The following is a 15,295-nucleotide window of genomic DNA, read 5'->3' as shown; positions in this document are numbered from 1 at the left end:
TCTTTGATTATCACCGTTAAGCACAGTACTACAGTGTGCATACAATATATAGAGGCAATATTGCCTCTATATTACCTATTGTATATTATGAGATATGTTGTTGGATACTGCATAGGCAGCTACTTATTTTTGCAATCATCCCTTTATTGCATTATTTTTACTCTTCATAATAGTTTTATAGTTTTTGTATATATATAAAAAATGCAATTATACAGGGTCAGGCAAAAACACTTGCCTATTTTAGAAGTGGTGCCATTTCATAAGTGGTTGCAGTAGTGGTGTTGTGGTTTGTGCCCTGGAATAGAATACACTAATGCATTCAGTAAAAATAGAGTGGTGGTTGAATAAACACTGTGCATATGCTGTTGAAACCTTTTTTATATCTGGTGACTCTTGTGGGTACTCAAAGTGAATTTAGACTCCACTTCAGTGTTGGAAGAAATGGTATTGTTCCAAGTTGAAAGACCTTAACACGTTGGATTTACAAATTTAGAACAGTGACTATAGCAGATGTGAAACCTACATACTTTTGGAAAACATTGAAAGAATCAGAAACCTTGCAGATATCTCCTCAAAAAGGCCTCAAATATCTGTTGGTCATCAATCAAGAGAATTGAACTTATAGGAACGAAGCGTATGCCATATATTGTGTATTGATTTAAAGTTCCATTCATATAAAATGCAAATGGTTTAGTAATTACTTTTTTGTAATCTGGACACACTTTCGAATTTCTGCAATCTTTTCCTGCAGAAGGTTAACAACAATCTGGACTTAATCACTTGTTTAATTGTGAGATCCACTTTCATTTGAATGGGTATGCAAATAAACAAAATTTTAGATTTGGGTAGCTGAAAATTGCCTTCATGAACAAAAAGTTACTAGTTGGAGTAGGGCGTAAAAGCTCCTGTCAGCTTTCAGTATTATCAGTCCATACTTTTATGAAAATGCTAATGATTGAGGTGTCACAGTTACTCAGCCCTATTTGCAAACCTGAATTTGTCAAAACTGAAGAATGTGTAAGAGAGGATCTTCATAAAAAAGGAATCAACTTGTGAAATGTCTGGTTTCAACAGGATGGTGCTATGACACATATCGCAAGACTTTGTATGGACACTTTGAAATTATACTGTTTCATTTTGGTAATAAATTAGCGACCATGATCACCACACTTATCTGTTTGTGATTTCTTTTTATGGGGTTTCTTAAAATCCAAAGTCTATGTAAATCGTCCACAGATACCTGAGCAATTGAAACAAAACTTTCATGATGAAAATGAATGAATTTCATTAGGGTAGTGGCTATTTAAGGGACATCATTTTCAAACTCTGAGGAGTGTAACATAAATATTTTGATGTAACACTCCTCAGAGTTTGAAAATGATGTCCCTTAAATAGCCACTACCCTATATATGTCTTTTCCAATTTGCACAGTAGCCATTTCACTTTTAGACTATAGTTTTTGCTTGACCCTATTCAAAGAGATATTTAAGAAATGAAATCATAAATGTAAATCAGCACCTGGACAACGTCAGTGTGACACTCTCCACCTCTATCCTGCATATTGGTTGCATATTAATGACTTTCCCCTTCAGCTTGATAGCATTGTCAGTACTCACTTTTAGGGTGTGTTTTCTCTGACAATGAGTTTAATTGCTTCCTTGAGCTGTAACATTGGAAAACTGCCAAGAAACCTGAGCACATAAGTGCAGCTGTGTTGATTTGCGCTATCAGATTTATTTTAGTGTAAATTGATTATTATACTTTATATTTTATTTTTTCAGTTAAAGTCTACTAGTCTAGGTTTGAGTACATATGCCATTATTGCTTTGATACCCTGGTGTTTGAAAAGCAAAATTAATTGAGCACATAGGAATGAAAGTTAAGTTAATCTTGTAAAAAAAACCAAAAAAAAAAAAAAAAAACTTAAATGCTTTTAATTTGCCTTTTCACTGTGTTTAATTATTAAAAGTCATACAATAGCTTGAGTTTGATTGGTATTGACAAAAACACTGCATCTGGAAGATATAGCAATGTTTTTTCCAACATTTACCTAAAACCATAGTGCTATAAGGCTATGGTGCAATTTAATTTTATTTTGTATTTTTATTTTATTTTATTACATAAAATAATGGCTATATGGAACATAAAGTGAATATCATACAGATGTGTTTCTGTACACCAAAAATTTTAGATTATTTTAAGCCTTTTGAGGTAAACATCCAGTAGTCTGGAATATCTGCCCCAGTCCCATGGATGCTGAATTATCAGACTTCTGTACTTTAGTAACCTGGACTATATTTCTGTACAAAGTTGCATATTACAAAGTAGTTAATGAGATACCACTATGTCAGAGTCATCAGTCTCAAGAAGTCAGAGGGACTGATGGCTCTGATTTGTTTTAACAAACATACCAAGATTTAGGTTGTGTTAAAAACCATAGCAACATTTTAACAACCAGGATTGTTTTTAATAATTTTAACCAACACGGTTGTTTAACAACTATACCAGATACCAACTTTACTGAAAATAGAAGCTTAAATAGCAGACTTTTCACTATACCTTTTCATGAAATGGGATCCTTCATGGCTTCAAACATGAAGTTTTGTTTTTATCAGATACAGATAAGAACCTTGCTCAATTGTTTACAAATCAAAAATGGCTTGGAAAACTTAGCTACCTTGTTGATATATTTCAAAAACTTAATGATTTAAATTTAAGCCTTCAAGGACAGGGAACAAATATATTAATACTCAGTGATAAAATAGCTTTCAAAAATAAACTTAACTCTGGGAGACTGAATTTGAGAGTGATAATACTGAAATGTTCCCATGCTTTTCTGATTTTGTTAATAGCAATAATATTGACATTATACAATTTAGGGATATCATTGCCACCCACATAACAATGCTAATTAAGAATTTTCTAAATGATTTAATGTATCTCCAGAAAAAAAAAGTTGTATTGGATTTGTGGCCTATATTGCCTTTGCCTTTGAAATTTTTTCATGTCTGAAAATTTCATTGAGCAAAAGGAAGATCTTGTTGACCTGTTGTCTGATGAAGCATTATATGCTCGTTTCAAGACTATTTGTGAAAAATTTTGGCTATCTCTTCGAGACGAGTATACAAAATTATCGAAAATGGTGATACAAACATTGCTACCTTTCGGGTCTACATATATATATATATATATATTTTTTTTTTTTTTTTTCTCTCAAAATAAACAGCTATAAAAACAAAACAGCATTTCTGACTTGATCCAGAAGATGACACAAGGTCAGCAATTTCAAATATTGCACCCAAATATCATTGGTTAACCAGGCTCATCCTTCTCATTAATTGTTTTGTTTTGTAATTGTTCGTTTTTAATTGTTTTGTAATCTTAATTGAAGAATAAGAATTTGATCTGTTTTTATTAATATATTTTAATAAATAATAAATATTTTAATATATTGCAGGAGCCCCAGTAATTTCATTTTCATCTAAAACAGGAAGCCCTGTAGCATCAATATTCTTTTCCACCCACGCCCTTGCATCATCACATCTTCAAACCTTCATCGCAACCTTCAAACCCATGGATTGAGTGAAATGAGTTGATCATCTTCAGTTCAATTCTGCTCATCTCCTACGGTTTTTTGTGCAATAGGCCACAGTTTTTTTACAAGCATTTTTTAAATTCTGAGCAGTGAGTGATTCCCACACGTCAACTAACATGTAGCAGCTGTCCTTAAGACTGAGCTTTTTTGAAAAAGCTATGATGCTTTCTTTGTTGTTTTCTGCTAAAAGTAAACAACGCAGGAGTTGTTTTTTGTAGATTCTCTTCAACTTTTCAATGACTTCCTGGTCCATCAGTTGGAGGAGTGAAGTAATGTTTGGTGGAAGAAACATGACCTTGAATCCGTCGTCTATTTTGTTTAATGTTTCCACTGGAGGATGTTGTATAGGATAATCAAGGCCTTTTTTCTATTAACATCAAATGGCAAAGTATGAATCCCATCGGCATTAGCACAAACCATAGCTATAACCTGCTCTTTACTCACTTTAACTCGCCCGGGAGCAGCTGTTTCACGGTGAGATATAAGAGATTTTCAGAGGCAGTGACTTCCAGTTTATTCCAGTCTCGTCAGTGTTGTTTAAGTCATCTTTGGAATATCCTTCACTTTCCATAAGACTGGTAAACTTTTTTTTAAACGATTCTGCTGCAGCAAAATCACAAGATAAAATTTCACCTTCAATGTGAAGTTCTCTAATGACGTGCCGTGATTTAAAGTTTTTTACCCATAGCCGAGTGGGCAGGAGCGGGAGTGCAGTAGCACACGCTCTTTGAGTAGACCGGGGTTCAAGCCCCTGACTGCTGAATACGGTCAATCTGCCAACCCGCACTGGACCAGCGTGGCAGATTATGGTCCATTTCCCTCAACATGAATTGTTGAGGAGGCTTCCATCCTGCAGTGGGTTGATAATGGCTGCACTTTACTTTACTTTTTTTTACCCAACCTGTACTGGCTTTAAAATCTGAGGGATGTCTAATTTTTTGTTAAAATCCAGCACTTGCACACAACAAAGGTCCATATGAGTTCTCCTAAACTTCATCTGTGTGTGAACCACAAATAAACAGCATCTTCGAGGGATGGATCATTAGCTATACTCATAGTTTTTCTTTTGCACTCTCATCTGAATCAAGTTTCGATGCAAACTTTTAAAACTTTTTCCTTGTTGTTTTTAGTATCTGTTATGGTTGACTTTCCATCCTTGTAAAATTTTGCTAACGATGACCCACTTCTCCCTTTGAAAGTCTGTTTAAAATCTGTCTTTTATTCATTTGTTAAAAATTTCTGCTTTCTTTTAAAAGACGAGGAAGAAGCTGCCAGTACAGTAAAATAAACCTCTGTAAATGTTCAGACTCTTCTCTTCAGTTGTTATATCTAAACTTTGTAAACTTTTTACTCCGTATCTCATGCACATATAATCTTAGCAGCAATTTCTGATTGCTTTGTTATTGATTGATGCTTATCTTTAACTATTTGGGATTTACAACTCCCAAAAAAAAAAAAAAAAAAAAAAAATGTGCACAGATATAAATAACAGATTACAAAGTGTTATGTTTAGTTAGTACTGTATGTATATTAATTAAGCTATGTTTGTAAGCGTAAATTTATTTTTATTTTGTTAACCTGTGGATAATATTCTTCCGATTTTCACTTAATCTTGTATCATTTAATTTTGTTAATTGGTAAGGTAATAAAAGTGTAAATTTGTGCTTTATATCTTCATTTTTATAGCCTGTGGATAATATTTCTCTGATTTTTGCTTAATAAAATCAAAATTCAATTCACAACTGTGATCACAATAACCTGCCCTTACTGTAATTATTTTATGGCATCAGCATAAAAAAATAAATAAATAAATAAATGCTGGCTCATTCAGGTTATTGACATTTAAAATTATTGACGTTCAGATTTTCTATACTCTACTATATTTGAGATCAAAATGGAAAAGAAGAGGCTGAGAGGAAGACCTAGGAAGAGATGGCGAGATCAGATTAGAGATGATGTGAAAACAAAAGTGGGAGTGAATGATAGAGGACAAGATCTGGGAAGAAAAAAAAAGAAAAAGATGGAAGGCTTTGACTCATCTGACCCAACCTTAAGTTAGAACAGTGAGGAAGATGATGATGATGATATAGCAAAGGAAATAAGCAAATCTTTAGCCATAATTATAAGAGCATCCTTGCATTCAGGGGAGGCCCCTATGGACTAGAGAAGTGTGAATGTATCCCCATTTCACAAAGGGGATCACAGGGTGACACGAGTAATTACAAACCTGTTAGTTTGTTTTTTTTCAGTTTCGGGGAAAATAATAGTCACTGGTAAAAGAAGTAATGCAGGATCATCTGGACAAGGCAGGCGCCTCCGTAGCCAGGTGGGAAGGAGCAGCAGTGCGTAGCACACGCTTCTTGATTAGACCGGGGTTCAAGCCCGTCACCACCAAATATGGAGGATACGAAAAGGTCAGGGATTGACCACCGCATATCCCGGAGCAATATGGCCTTAGTTGCTAATGCTCCTAAAAACCAAATAACAAACAATCTGGACAAGGCCACAATTATATTTCTGACACAGCATGGGTTTATTAAGGGGAAATCTTGTGTGACCAACTTTATTGAATACTACAGAGTGGTCACAAAGGAACTGGATGCAAAAAAATAATTTTGATATTATATACTTGTATTTCAGGAAAGATTTTGATACTGTTGCAAATTGGAGCAGCATGGCATTAAGGGCAAGTTCTGCTACAGATAACAGAGAGATAACATAAACAGAGAATGGTAATCAATGAACATTGGTTATTCAGGTTATTTAAAGGTCATTCAGGTTATTGACTTTTGGATTTTCTACACTCTACTATATTTGAGATCAAAATGGAAAAGAAGAGGCTGAGAGGGAAGACCTAGGAAGAGATGGTGAGATCAGATTAGAGAAGATGTGAAAACAAAAGTGGGAGTGAATGATAGAGGACAAGATCTGGGAAGATAAAAAAAAAAGATGGACGGCTTTGACTCATCTGACCCAACCTTAAGTTAGAACAGTGAGGAAGAAGATGATGATGATGATGTAGCAAAGGAAATAAGCAAACCTTTAGCCATAATTATGAGATCATCCTTGCATTCTGGGGAGGCCCCTATGGACTAGAGAAGTGCGAATGTATCCCCATTTTACAAAGGGGATCACAGGATGACACGAGTAATTACAGACCTGTTAGTTTTTTCAGTTTCAGGGAAAATAATAGTCACTGGTAAAAAAAGAAGTAATGCAGGATCATCTGGACAAGGCCACGATTATATTTCTGACACAGCATGGGTTTATTAAGGGGAAACAAAGTTCCTTTGTGACTACAAAGTGGTCACAAAGGAACTGGATGCAAAAAAATAATTTTGATATTATATACTTGTATTTCAGGAAAGATTTTGATACTGTTGCAAATTGGAGCAGCATGGCATTAAGGACAAGTTCTGCTACGGATAACAGAGAGATAACATAGACAGAGAATGGTAATCAATGGACATTGGTCTTTGTGGACTAACGTTATTAGTGAAGTCCCCCCCCAGGGTTCAGTGTTGGGCCCATTGTTGTTTTATATATTTTTCAATGATATTCATGAAGGCATATCAGGCTTAATGTCCAAGTTTGCAGATGATACAAAGGTTGGCAGGGTAGTTTACGAGAGTAATGGCGGTATGTTACTGCAACAGGATCTAGAAAAGTTAGGCAGATGGGCTGAGAAATGGAAATTGAAGTTTAACATTGACAAATGCAAAATACTGTAGGTAGCAGTAACCCCAGAGTAATGTACCAACTGTATCGTAGTACACTCAGAGTAGTGGAAAATGAAAAAGACCTGGGGTTAATTGTGCAGTCAGATAAGTTCTCTGAGCAATGCAGACAGGCTGTCGGGACAACCTATGGGGTTTTGTCAGTGATATAGAGAAATTTTGCTAGTGGGGATAAGGAGTAATTAGTCTGACCATTACCTGTATAAGGTAATGGTCAGACCATATCTTTAGTACTGCATATAGGTGGAGGTCTCATTTTTCTGGAAGGATGTGGAGCTGCTGGAACCCTTGTTCTGGAGACTAGGCACCTGTGAGGTGATCTCATCGAGGTGTTTAAGGGTTTGAATGGATTGAGCAAGCTCAGTGCTGATGGGATTCTTCCTCAGACCACACGCGATGGACACAAATTCAAATTGAGAAGGATGGTTGCAGAACAGATATGTGGAAGTCTGCCTTTAGCCAGCAGATGGTTGATTGCTGGCGCAGACTTCCATCTGTTATTGTGGAAGTTGATAGCTTAAATAAATTCAAGGAAGAACTAGACAAACTATTGGAGGGAATATGAAAAGGTAAAATGGGAAGAAATGTCTTTTTTCTTTTTTTTTTTGCCGATGCTGTATGTAAACTTGCTTTCTTGCATTGTTTGCCACTGCTAATGCTAACTTGTTGTGAAGCAATTTACAATATCAGGTGCAATATAATGATGTCTATTGGCAAACTTTGTTTTGCCATAAATTGTTGTTTCAAAATATTATAAATTGTTATAGATGTGTGCAAAAATGATTCTGGGCAGCACTTTTATCATAGTTATATACAGTATTTGTTGCTCTTTGCTATGAAGATTGTTTGTTTGTACATCTGGCACCAGGTTGAGAGTGAGTGTAGGCATTCATCTAAGAGCGGTTCCCAGCCGATGGTTTGCAAACCCTTGGGGATTCGCACTAAAATTTTTGTAATGGTGTCTGCTTAGATTTAGTTTATATTTAGTTGTTTTTTGGGTCACACACCCTTATATAGTGCGCTGTGTGCGACAGGATGTTAGTGAGGGAGATTGGGTGCGAACGTGCCAATATGTAACGCACTGGTCAGTCACACGTCAGGCAAACTTTGGTGGTTCTCGATATAAATATTATGTTGAAAGGAGTTTGAGAGTCAAAAAAGGTTGGGAACTGCTGATCTAAGACTATTTTCACAACCAGAACCCAGGATCGATCCTTGAGGGGAAAACCTTTGTTCACTGGTATTCTTTACTATTGAATTTTTGGGTATGCCACTATATTTTTGGCCTTGAAATAATCTTATAGATTTGTCTGAAGCAGCCTAACAACATTTTGCCATCAGAGTATGTAAAAGGCTCCTTTAAATCAATGATGATGACAAAATATACTTTTTGATGGAATCTTGGATTATGTTCATCATAATTTCCAAGGGAACTTTCTACTCTTTTTTTTTTTTTTTTTTTTTTTTCCTCCCAGTTTGAAGCCACAAAGTTTGTTTTCCTAGTGAGGCCCTTTGTTTCACAGAGGGCACTGATTAAATGTTGAAATGTCTTGCCCAAGGTTGATAATAATGAAATGATCTATAAAAGTTGATTGTTGTTAGGGGCATTTCTGGGATTTTCAGCAAGATTTTTACCAAGGTCATATTTCAGATTGAGGGGAAGATACCCTCCTTTAGGTAAGAGCTAAAGTGCATTTCCAAGATCTGCAGTTTAATGTCTTTGGAATGCTTTACTTATAGGTTTAGGTTTAGAACTCCAGCTCTAACCAAGCATCATGTTTTCTTTAATTTTCTTTTCTTATGATGGCTCTTGGTTATCCTGGTATATTATTTTGTCCACTATACTGCTGAGATTCCTCATTTGATATTTTCTTAGTGCCTGTTCCTCATTATGGGACTGAAGATCTGGGTGGAGGGGACATATTCCCAGCAGCTTCATCTAAGATCTTTATAGGATTGTCTTTTTCAGGTATAAATTAATCAATGTAATTCTTTCTTATTTTTTATCCCCTGGTATTCATTTCTTGCAGCATGTACTTGATTTTGGTGAAATGGTGAATCATGATTTCTCCATGAGACTGTTCTTTTATGACCACTTGGCAAACTTTGATAAGGCTATGTTGGAAGTAATGTGGCAGAAAGCATATTGTATTTCTCTCCTTTAAGTTTTGAGATTCCATTTAAGATGTAGTTATATAGTTTTCCAATTGACATGTTTGCCATTCTTTTTGGGGTTTGTATTATGTGTGTGTATATTTCTAGAGGTTCTGAGGCTAGTGGAAAAACAGGCATGGTCTGTGATGTTGCCATTCTAGAGGGTGGATTTGGTGTTAACATCTATGCTGATCCACATGACTCAAGTATTTAAGGTTTTTATTACTACAATTTTAAATTTTAAATAATTTCTGTTATGTAAATACTTTGCACCTCATAGGAAAAAGTTTCGATTAGTGTACCCTAAAGAAAATTGTTTATTCCAGTATCTTTTTTGTTCTGTCCTCATTGACTGGTGTATATGGCCAATAATTCGAATAGATACTTGATTAGTTTGTAAATATTGAATAAAATATAGCCATGCTTCCTTTGAGTATGTGATGCATTGTACTCTTGTTTTCATTTAATATGGCTTGTCCACATTGCAGAATTTCAAAAAAGGATGCTTTTGTGGAAGCCATTAGAGTATGTTATATTAATGCACTTCACTGCTGTAAGATATTTATTAGTAGGTCCAGATAAACTACAAAAATGAGATTCCCCACCCCTCCATAATGACATGATACCAGATCACTTATCCAGTGTGCCAAAATCCAGTTACATTCAAAACTGATTGAATTTAGCATACTATGTACTTGATATTTTTTACCTGCTATAATTGTTTTAGAAATAAGTCATCTTTAATTGTAATTTTTGCTTTATGAATAATGAGGGAAAATGCTTGTTTTTTTTTTTTTTTTTTTTTTTGACATTCAGAGTTCTTTTCTGTTTAAATTGTTTTGATTTTTATTGCAGTTTTTTTTTCTGTAGATATTAGTGCATTAACTTTTGTAGTGATAAAGTATAGCTACATGTTCTCATTTACTTCTTTTTAGATATATTATTTTATATATTAAGTTTTTGCTGATGCTTTGTCAACTCTGCTTATTTCAACGAGATTATCAAAATTGTGCATGTAGTTTTATTTTTGCATTTTTATTATGTTCTGATTAGTTATTTTATAATTGTACCTATTGTATTATTTACAATTGTTGTTAGCTAATAATTTTAACCTATTTTTCCATTAATAATTTTTCTCATATTATATCTATCTGGAATGTAATTCCAGTTTATAAATTGACTATAAAAAAATTGCATTTGAATTACAGCTTTGATTTACTTGTTCTCTAAGTGCACATCTCTGATGTTAGTTCAGAATGCTTTTATTATTCTAATATCTTAAGTTATGTTGAGGCTCTAAATTCTAGAAAATTCTCTTAACCCGCAAGTATCCATAAGTGTGCTAGATGGGTGGGTGGGGATGTCAGTACAGTATATAAAAACTTATAATACGAATGGCTAATAAATGATAAATTTACTGTTTTAGGTCTATAATGAAAGTGGCTAAATTTCTAGTTCAAAAATCTGTTCCATATAATTTATTCATCACTAGAGGAACTAAATTTCAAGAAAGTTGTACTGAGGATACTAAAACTTATAAAGCAGTTCGAATATATATGTGGGCTCGAAAAGCATCATTTGGTAAGTGATATTTAAAAACATAGTGTAGTAGGAGATAAAAACTTGTGAGAACCATATTCATGGTTTCCTCTTTTTTCACATTTGCAAACTTGAATATAAAAATTAGCTTTGTACAAAGCTTGCATTTTATATTCAAGTTCTCAGTGCACTGGGTGATAATTCTCGTTACCCAGTGCAGTATGACCATTTTTGCTTAATTAGAGGCTTGAAATGGTGAAAACCATGTTTAGTCTCCAGAGCAAAGCTCTAGCAACTTCCCATCTCTTCTATGTGTAGTGGTATGAGGCATGGCAAGATCTAATATTCCACTAAACTAAACCTATTGATAATTCTGTGGGAAGAATCCAGAACCAGTGTATAATCGTGCTGGCTTGAGACGTGTGTGTGAGAGAGAGAGATAGATAGAGAGAGAGAGAGAGAGAGAGAGAGTACTGTCAAGGCCACATTATCTCAAGGAGCTCGGTCATTATCTCAAGGAGTCTTGCTGTGTGTACATTCATATGTACACACAACATTAAAAAATTTCATATTTTCATAAATGTTTTACTATTCATAGTATGCATCATGAATAGTTAAACAAATGGAACAAACATCAACAAAAATATCTAAATTCCAAAAAAAAAATCTCACTCATTTCACAAATATACATGATCTCAATCTAGTCTCAGTGATTCAATTCCCCGCACAATCTGACAAGTCCCCATACTTTTCTAAAGGAATCTCAATTATAAGTACCTCAACCAACATGGTTATATTATTTGTTCTATGATTCTTCTGGCTTTCTCTTTACTCTCATTCTGTTATCATCTGTTGCATCTATTGTTCCCCCAAATTTACAACTCACTCAGAACTTGACTTCCTGTCTTTGAAACTACTTTCCCCAGTCTATTTTTCTTTGGTGATTTTAATGTTCATAACTTCAGCTAGCTTCAGTTTTCCAGTTATATGGACCCAGCTAGTCTTACATAACTTCTGCATTTACCTACCTGAATACAGGCGATCCTAATTAGGTACCAACATCTTTGACTTTTCCCTCAGCAGCAACCCATCAAAGTGAACAGTCAATGTTAGCAGTCCTCTAGGTACTTCAGATCATAACTTGGTAGTGGGCTCTTGCAGTAATTATCAACCTCGTACCATTAGGTTAACATTGTGCATGATTTATATTTGTTTTGTCCTTGAGTGGATTGTTTTAAATTTTCTGATCCTGTTTGCTCAGATCAAGCCAATTCAAACCAACAAATAAAATCCTTCATTCACCCTAAAATCTTGTTCTTTATCTAAACCTTGGTTTTCCAATAAATATGCTAAGGCTGTTCAAGAAAAGAATGTAGAATATCACAATTGGGTTGTATTCAAATCTCCAGCTTCATTTTCTGCCTACATTACCTCGCAACTATTGTAAAATGGTTATTAATCCAAACTTCATTTTGAACAGGCTGAGTAGAAAACTAATATATACTCCTATACCTTCACATCTGTTATACAACCTGATGTTTTATTGCATCCTGAATTTTGTAAAACTGACTTGTTAGCATTCTACTTTTCTTCTGATTCTTGTATCTGAATTCTTGTATCTGATTCTTGTTTCTTCTGATAATTTTTTTTTTTTTAAGTAGTGGTCAGTGGTTGAGTTAGAGGAAAGTTAAATAACATTTATGTTTAAATAAGATATCATGAATATTGGAAGCCAAGGCTGCATGCTAATAACAAATAATTTGCAAATATCAGGCTCTGTAAAATATTTTTATTTTAAATAATAACGTAAATAATTGTTGCTCTCTGTTTTAAAAAAATTGTATAATTTTATAGAAGTTTCATACTTCCTTACTCCATTCAGGAGTGAATTTGGCAAACTTGCATGGGCTTGAGCTTGCTCAAGCCCATGCAAGTTAAATGCCTTTAAATATTTATTTGCTATTACTTTGACTTAGTTTCACAGTGTTAGAGTGAAATTATCATCCAAAAATTAAAAAAAAATTACTTTTTTTTTTTAGTGAAATAATATGCTCTATTTACATATCATTAAATTCAACTTTTGTGTGTCTGAATGCTAGAGGAATTTTTGCTTTTGTAGCCCAAATTGGACAAGCGTGATGACTTTCTCAGATTTTCAAGGATATTTTGGTGCTGCCATCCTTTGCAACTTTGTTTACAGCCACTTGGGAATTCAGATAAGAGATAGCAATGCCTACTAGAATATTAAGACCATTTGCACATAAATGTGGCACATTATTTTATCAGGATGTATGTAGCACCAAAATAACCAGAAAGCTCTAGTAATCAACATATATATTTTCTAGAAGAGGATTACCCATTGGTTTGTTTGTTTGTTGTTTGGTTTTTAGGAGCATTAGCAACTAAGGCCATATTGCTCCGGGGATATGCGGTGGTCATTCCTTGACCTTTCCGCATCCTCCGTATTTGGTGGGCATGGGCTTGAACCCCGGTCTAATCAAGAAGTGTGTACTATGCACTGCTGTTCCTGCCCACCTGGCTATGGAGGCGCCTTATCCATTGGTAGAATTCTAGTTATCTGAAGCAACTGGGAGTGAGAGTATTTCAATTAGTTGATTTTTTCTAATAATCAATTCTAAATGCACTCAAATCTACATATAAAAGGGAGGCAGGAAAAAAATTAATGAGAAAATTGCAATAACTTACATTATATACATGCTTATAGAGCTTTAAATAATTGCCAGTGTGCTGCTGCTTGAAAGTTATGATGGGCATTATCAGAAATGACACATTTAAAAAAAATTAATAATATTTGAATTGACATTATCAGGAAATAATGTTATAAGTCCTACACCACCACTTGGCTGTGTGTATAGGTATGATTTTGTATTATGTAAAATTTTTAATTATGACTTCTTGCTTTATATCCATCACTACTTGAAACATAGTGTTTGTTTTTTCTGCTACAAGAATCTGTCACACTATCATGCAAAACAAAAAAAAAAAAACAACTTAATATGTTCACTAAGTATCCAACCACTGATAAGTTTATTAATTTCAAAAACCTTAAAGTTAAGACATGCACATGGATCCAGGTTTTTCACTGTTATAAAGAATGTGGACAGTAAAAAATCTTGGAATAAAATCAAACAACTGAATGGTAAATCTCTTCCTGACAGAGAGGGTGCTGACTCTCTTTACAAGTTACAGCTGTGAACAAGCTCCACAGCATGTTTTGCTATTTTATTTACTTAATTGTCATATTATATTTTACTTTATAATTAGCTTTAGTTCTAGCTAAGCTCATTATTTTAATTTATAGTTTTTGTAGGTTACTACTTAATATATGTAAAACTGTTGTTTCTTTCAAATCTTGCAGCCATTGTTTTCGTATAGAGTGAGTGGTAGGAATTCAAATTTTTAATTGTGGTAAATAGGTAGCTCTAACGTAAAACTAGATAGCATAATACATATCACTGCATTTAGGAATCTATTAGATAGTGTATTATTGATAATTAATTAATTAAATTTGTTAATCTTATTAATTTTCATTGTTAATTTCATGCCCCAGACTAGAGCAGCAAAGCAATGGGCACAAAGTAGCAGGAGTGCTGTGACTCTGGGGAAAATCGAGCAGGAGAAATTCTCCACTGCATCACAGCCTAAAAAAAAATGTGCAACTTGTGAAATGTTTGCGGAACTATCTGGAACAGGACATGATCTAGCCCAAGGATGTGTTTGTGTGTGCTAAGTGCAGATAATGTCAAGAAATTAGGTGGCAACTCAAGTGTTCTAATGGATGCTTACGAGAGTTTGAGGAGTTGGGTAGATGCCCTTAAAGGGCATCTACCCAACCCTTCAACCAACTCCTCATTAACCCCTTCCTGGAACATTTTTTTTTCCCTGAAAATGTGCCATAACGGATCAACTTTCTTTATTTTACAGATTAAAAGTATGCATCATGCAAATACTCATTGTATAGTTTTTGTTTTTTAAAAAAATTTTTAGTAGAAAATACATGGGAGTAATTAAGCCATTGGTGCTATGCCGAGTTATCTCGTGTATGCCAAAAAGTGTGCAAATTATACAGCTTTTCTTAATAAATTAGCTAAAAGAAAAGAACAGGAAAACACAAAACAATGCAAATTTACTTTATTTCCTGAAATACAAATTGAATTCCATAAAAAAAGGAATTGCATCAAAAACAAACAGTAATTTTATTTGTTGTGGTAGATCATAAAGCAAGGAGTGATGCAAAGGCCAATTTCAC

General features: G+C 34.2%; 1 protein-coding gene across 1 annotated transcript in view; it reads left to right on the top strand.

Moving 5' to 3' along the window:
• LOC150084769 (GDP-D-glucose phosphorylase 1) overlaps positions 1 to 11,643 on the top strand; it is a 118,532-nt gene extending 106,889 nt beyond the window's left edge. The window contains exons 11-12 of the mRNA XM_090376351.1: positions 10,913 to 11,067; positions 11,624 to 11,643. Coding sequence (XP_090232477.1) covers positions 10,913 to 11,067; positions 11,624 to 11,643 — 175 coding nt within the window. The remainder of the gene's footprint in view (positions 1 to 10,912; positions 11,068 to 11,623) is intronic.
• The last annotated feature ends 3,652 nt before the right edge of the window (positions 11,644 to 15,295 follow it).

The sequence above is a fragment of the Mastigoproctus giganteus genome, chromosome 6, assembly GCF_048544385.1.
Source record: "Mastigoproctus giganteus isolate SK-2022 chromosome 6, ASM4854438v1, whole genome shotgun sequence".
In the NCBI taxonomy this organism is placed as follows: domain Eukaryota; kingdom Metazoa; phylum Arthropoda; class Arachnida; order Uropygi; family Thelyphonidae; genus Mastigoproctus; species Mastigoproctus giganteus.
The sequence above is the reverse complement of the archived record's forward strand: the minus strand, read 5'-3'. Positions and strand labels throughout refer to the sequence as shown.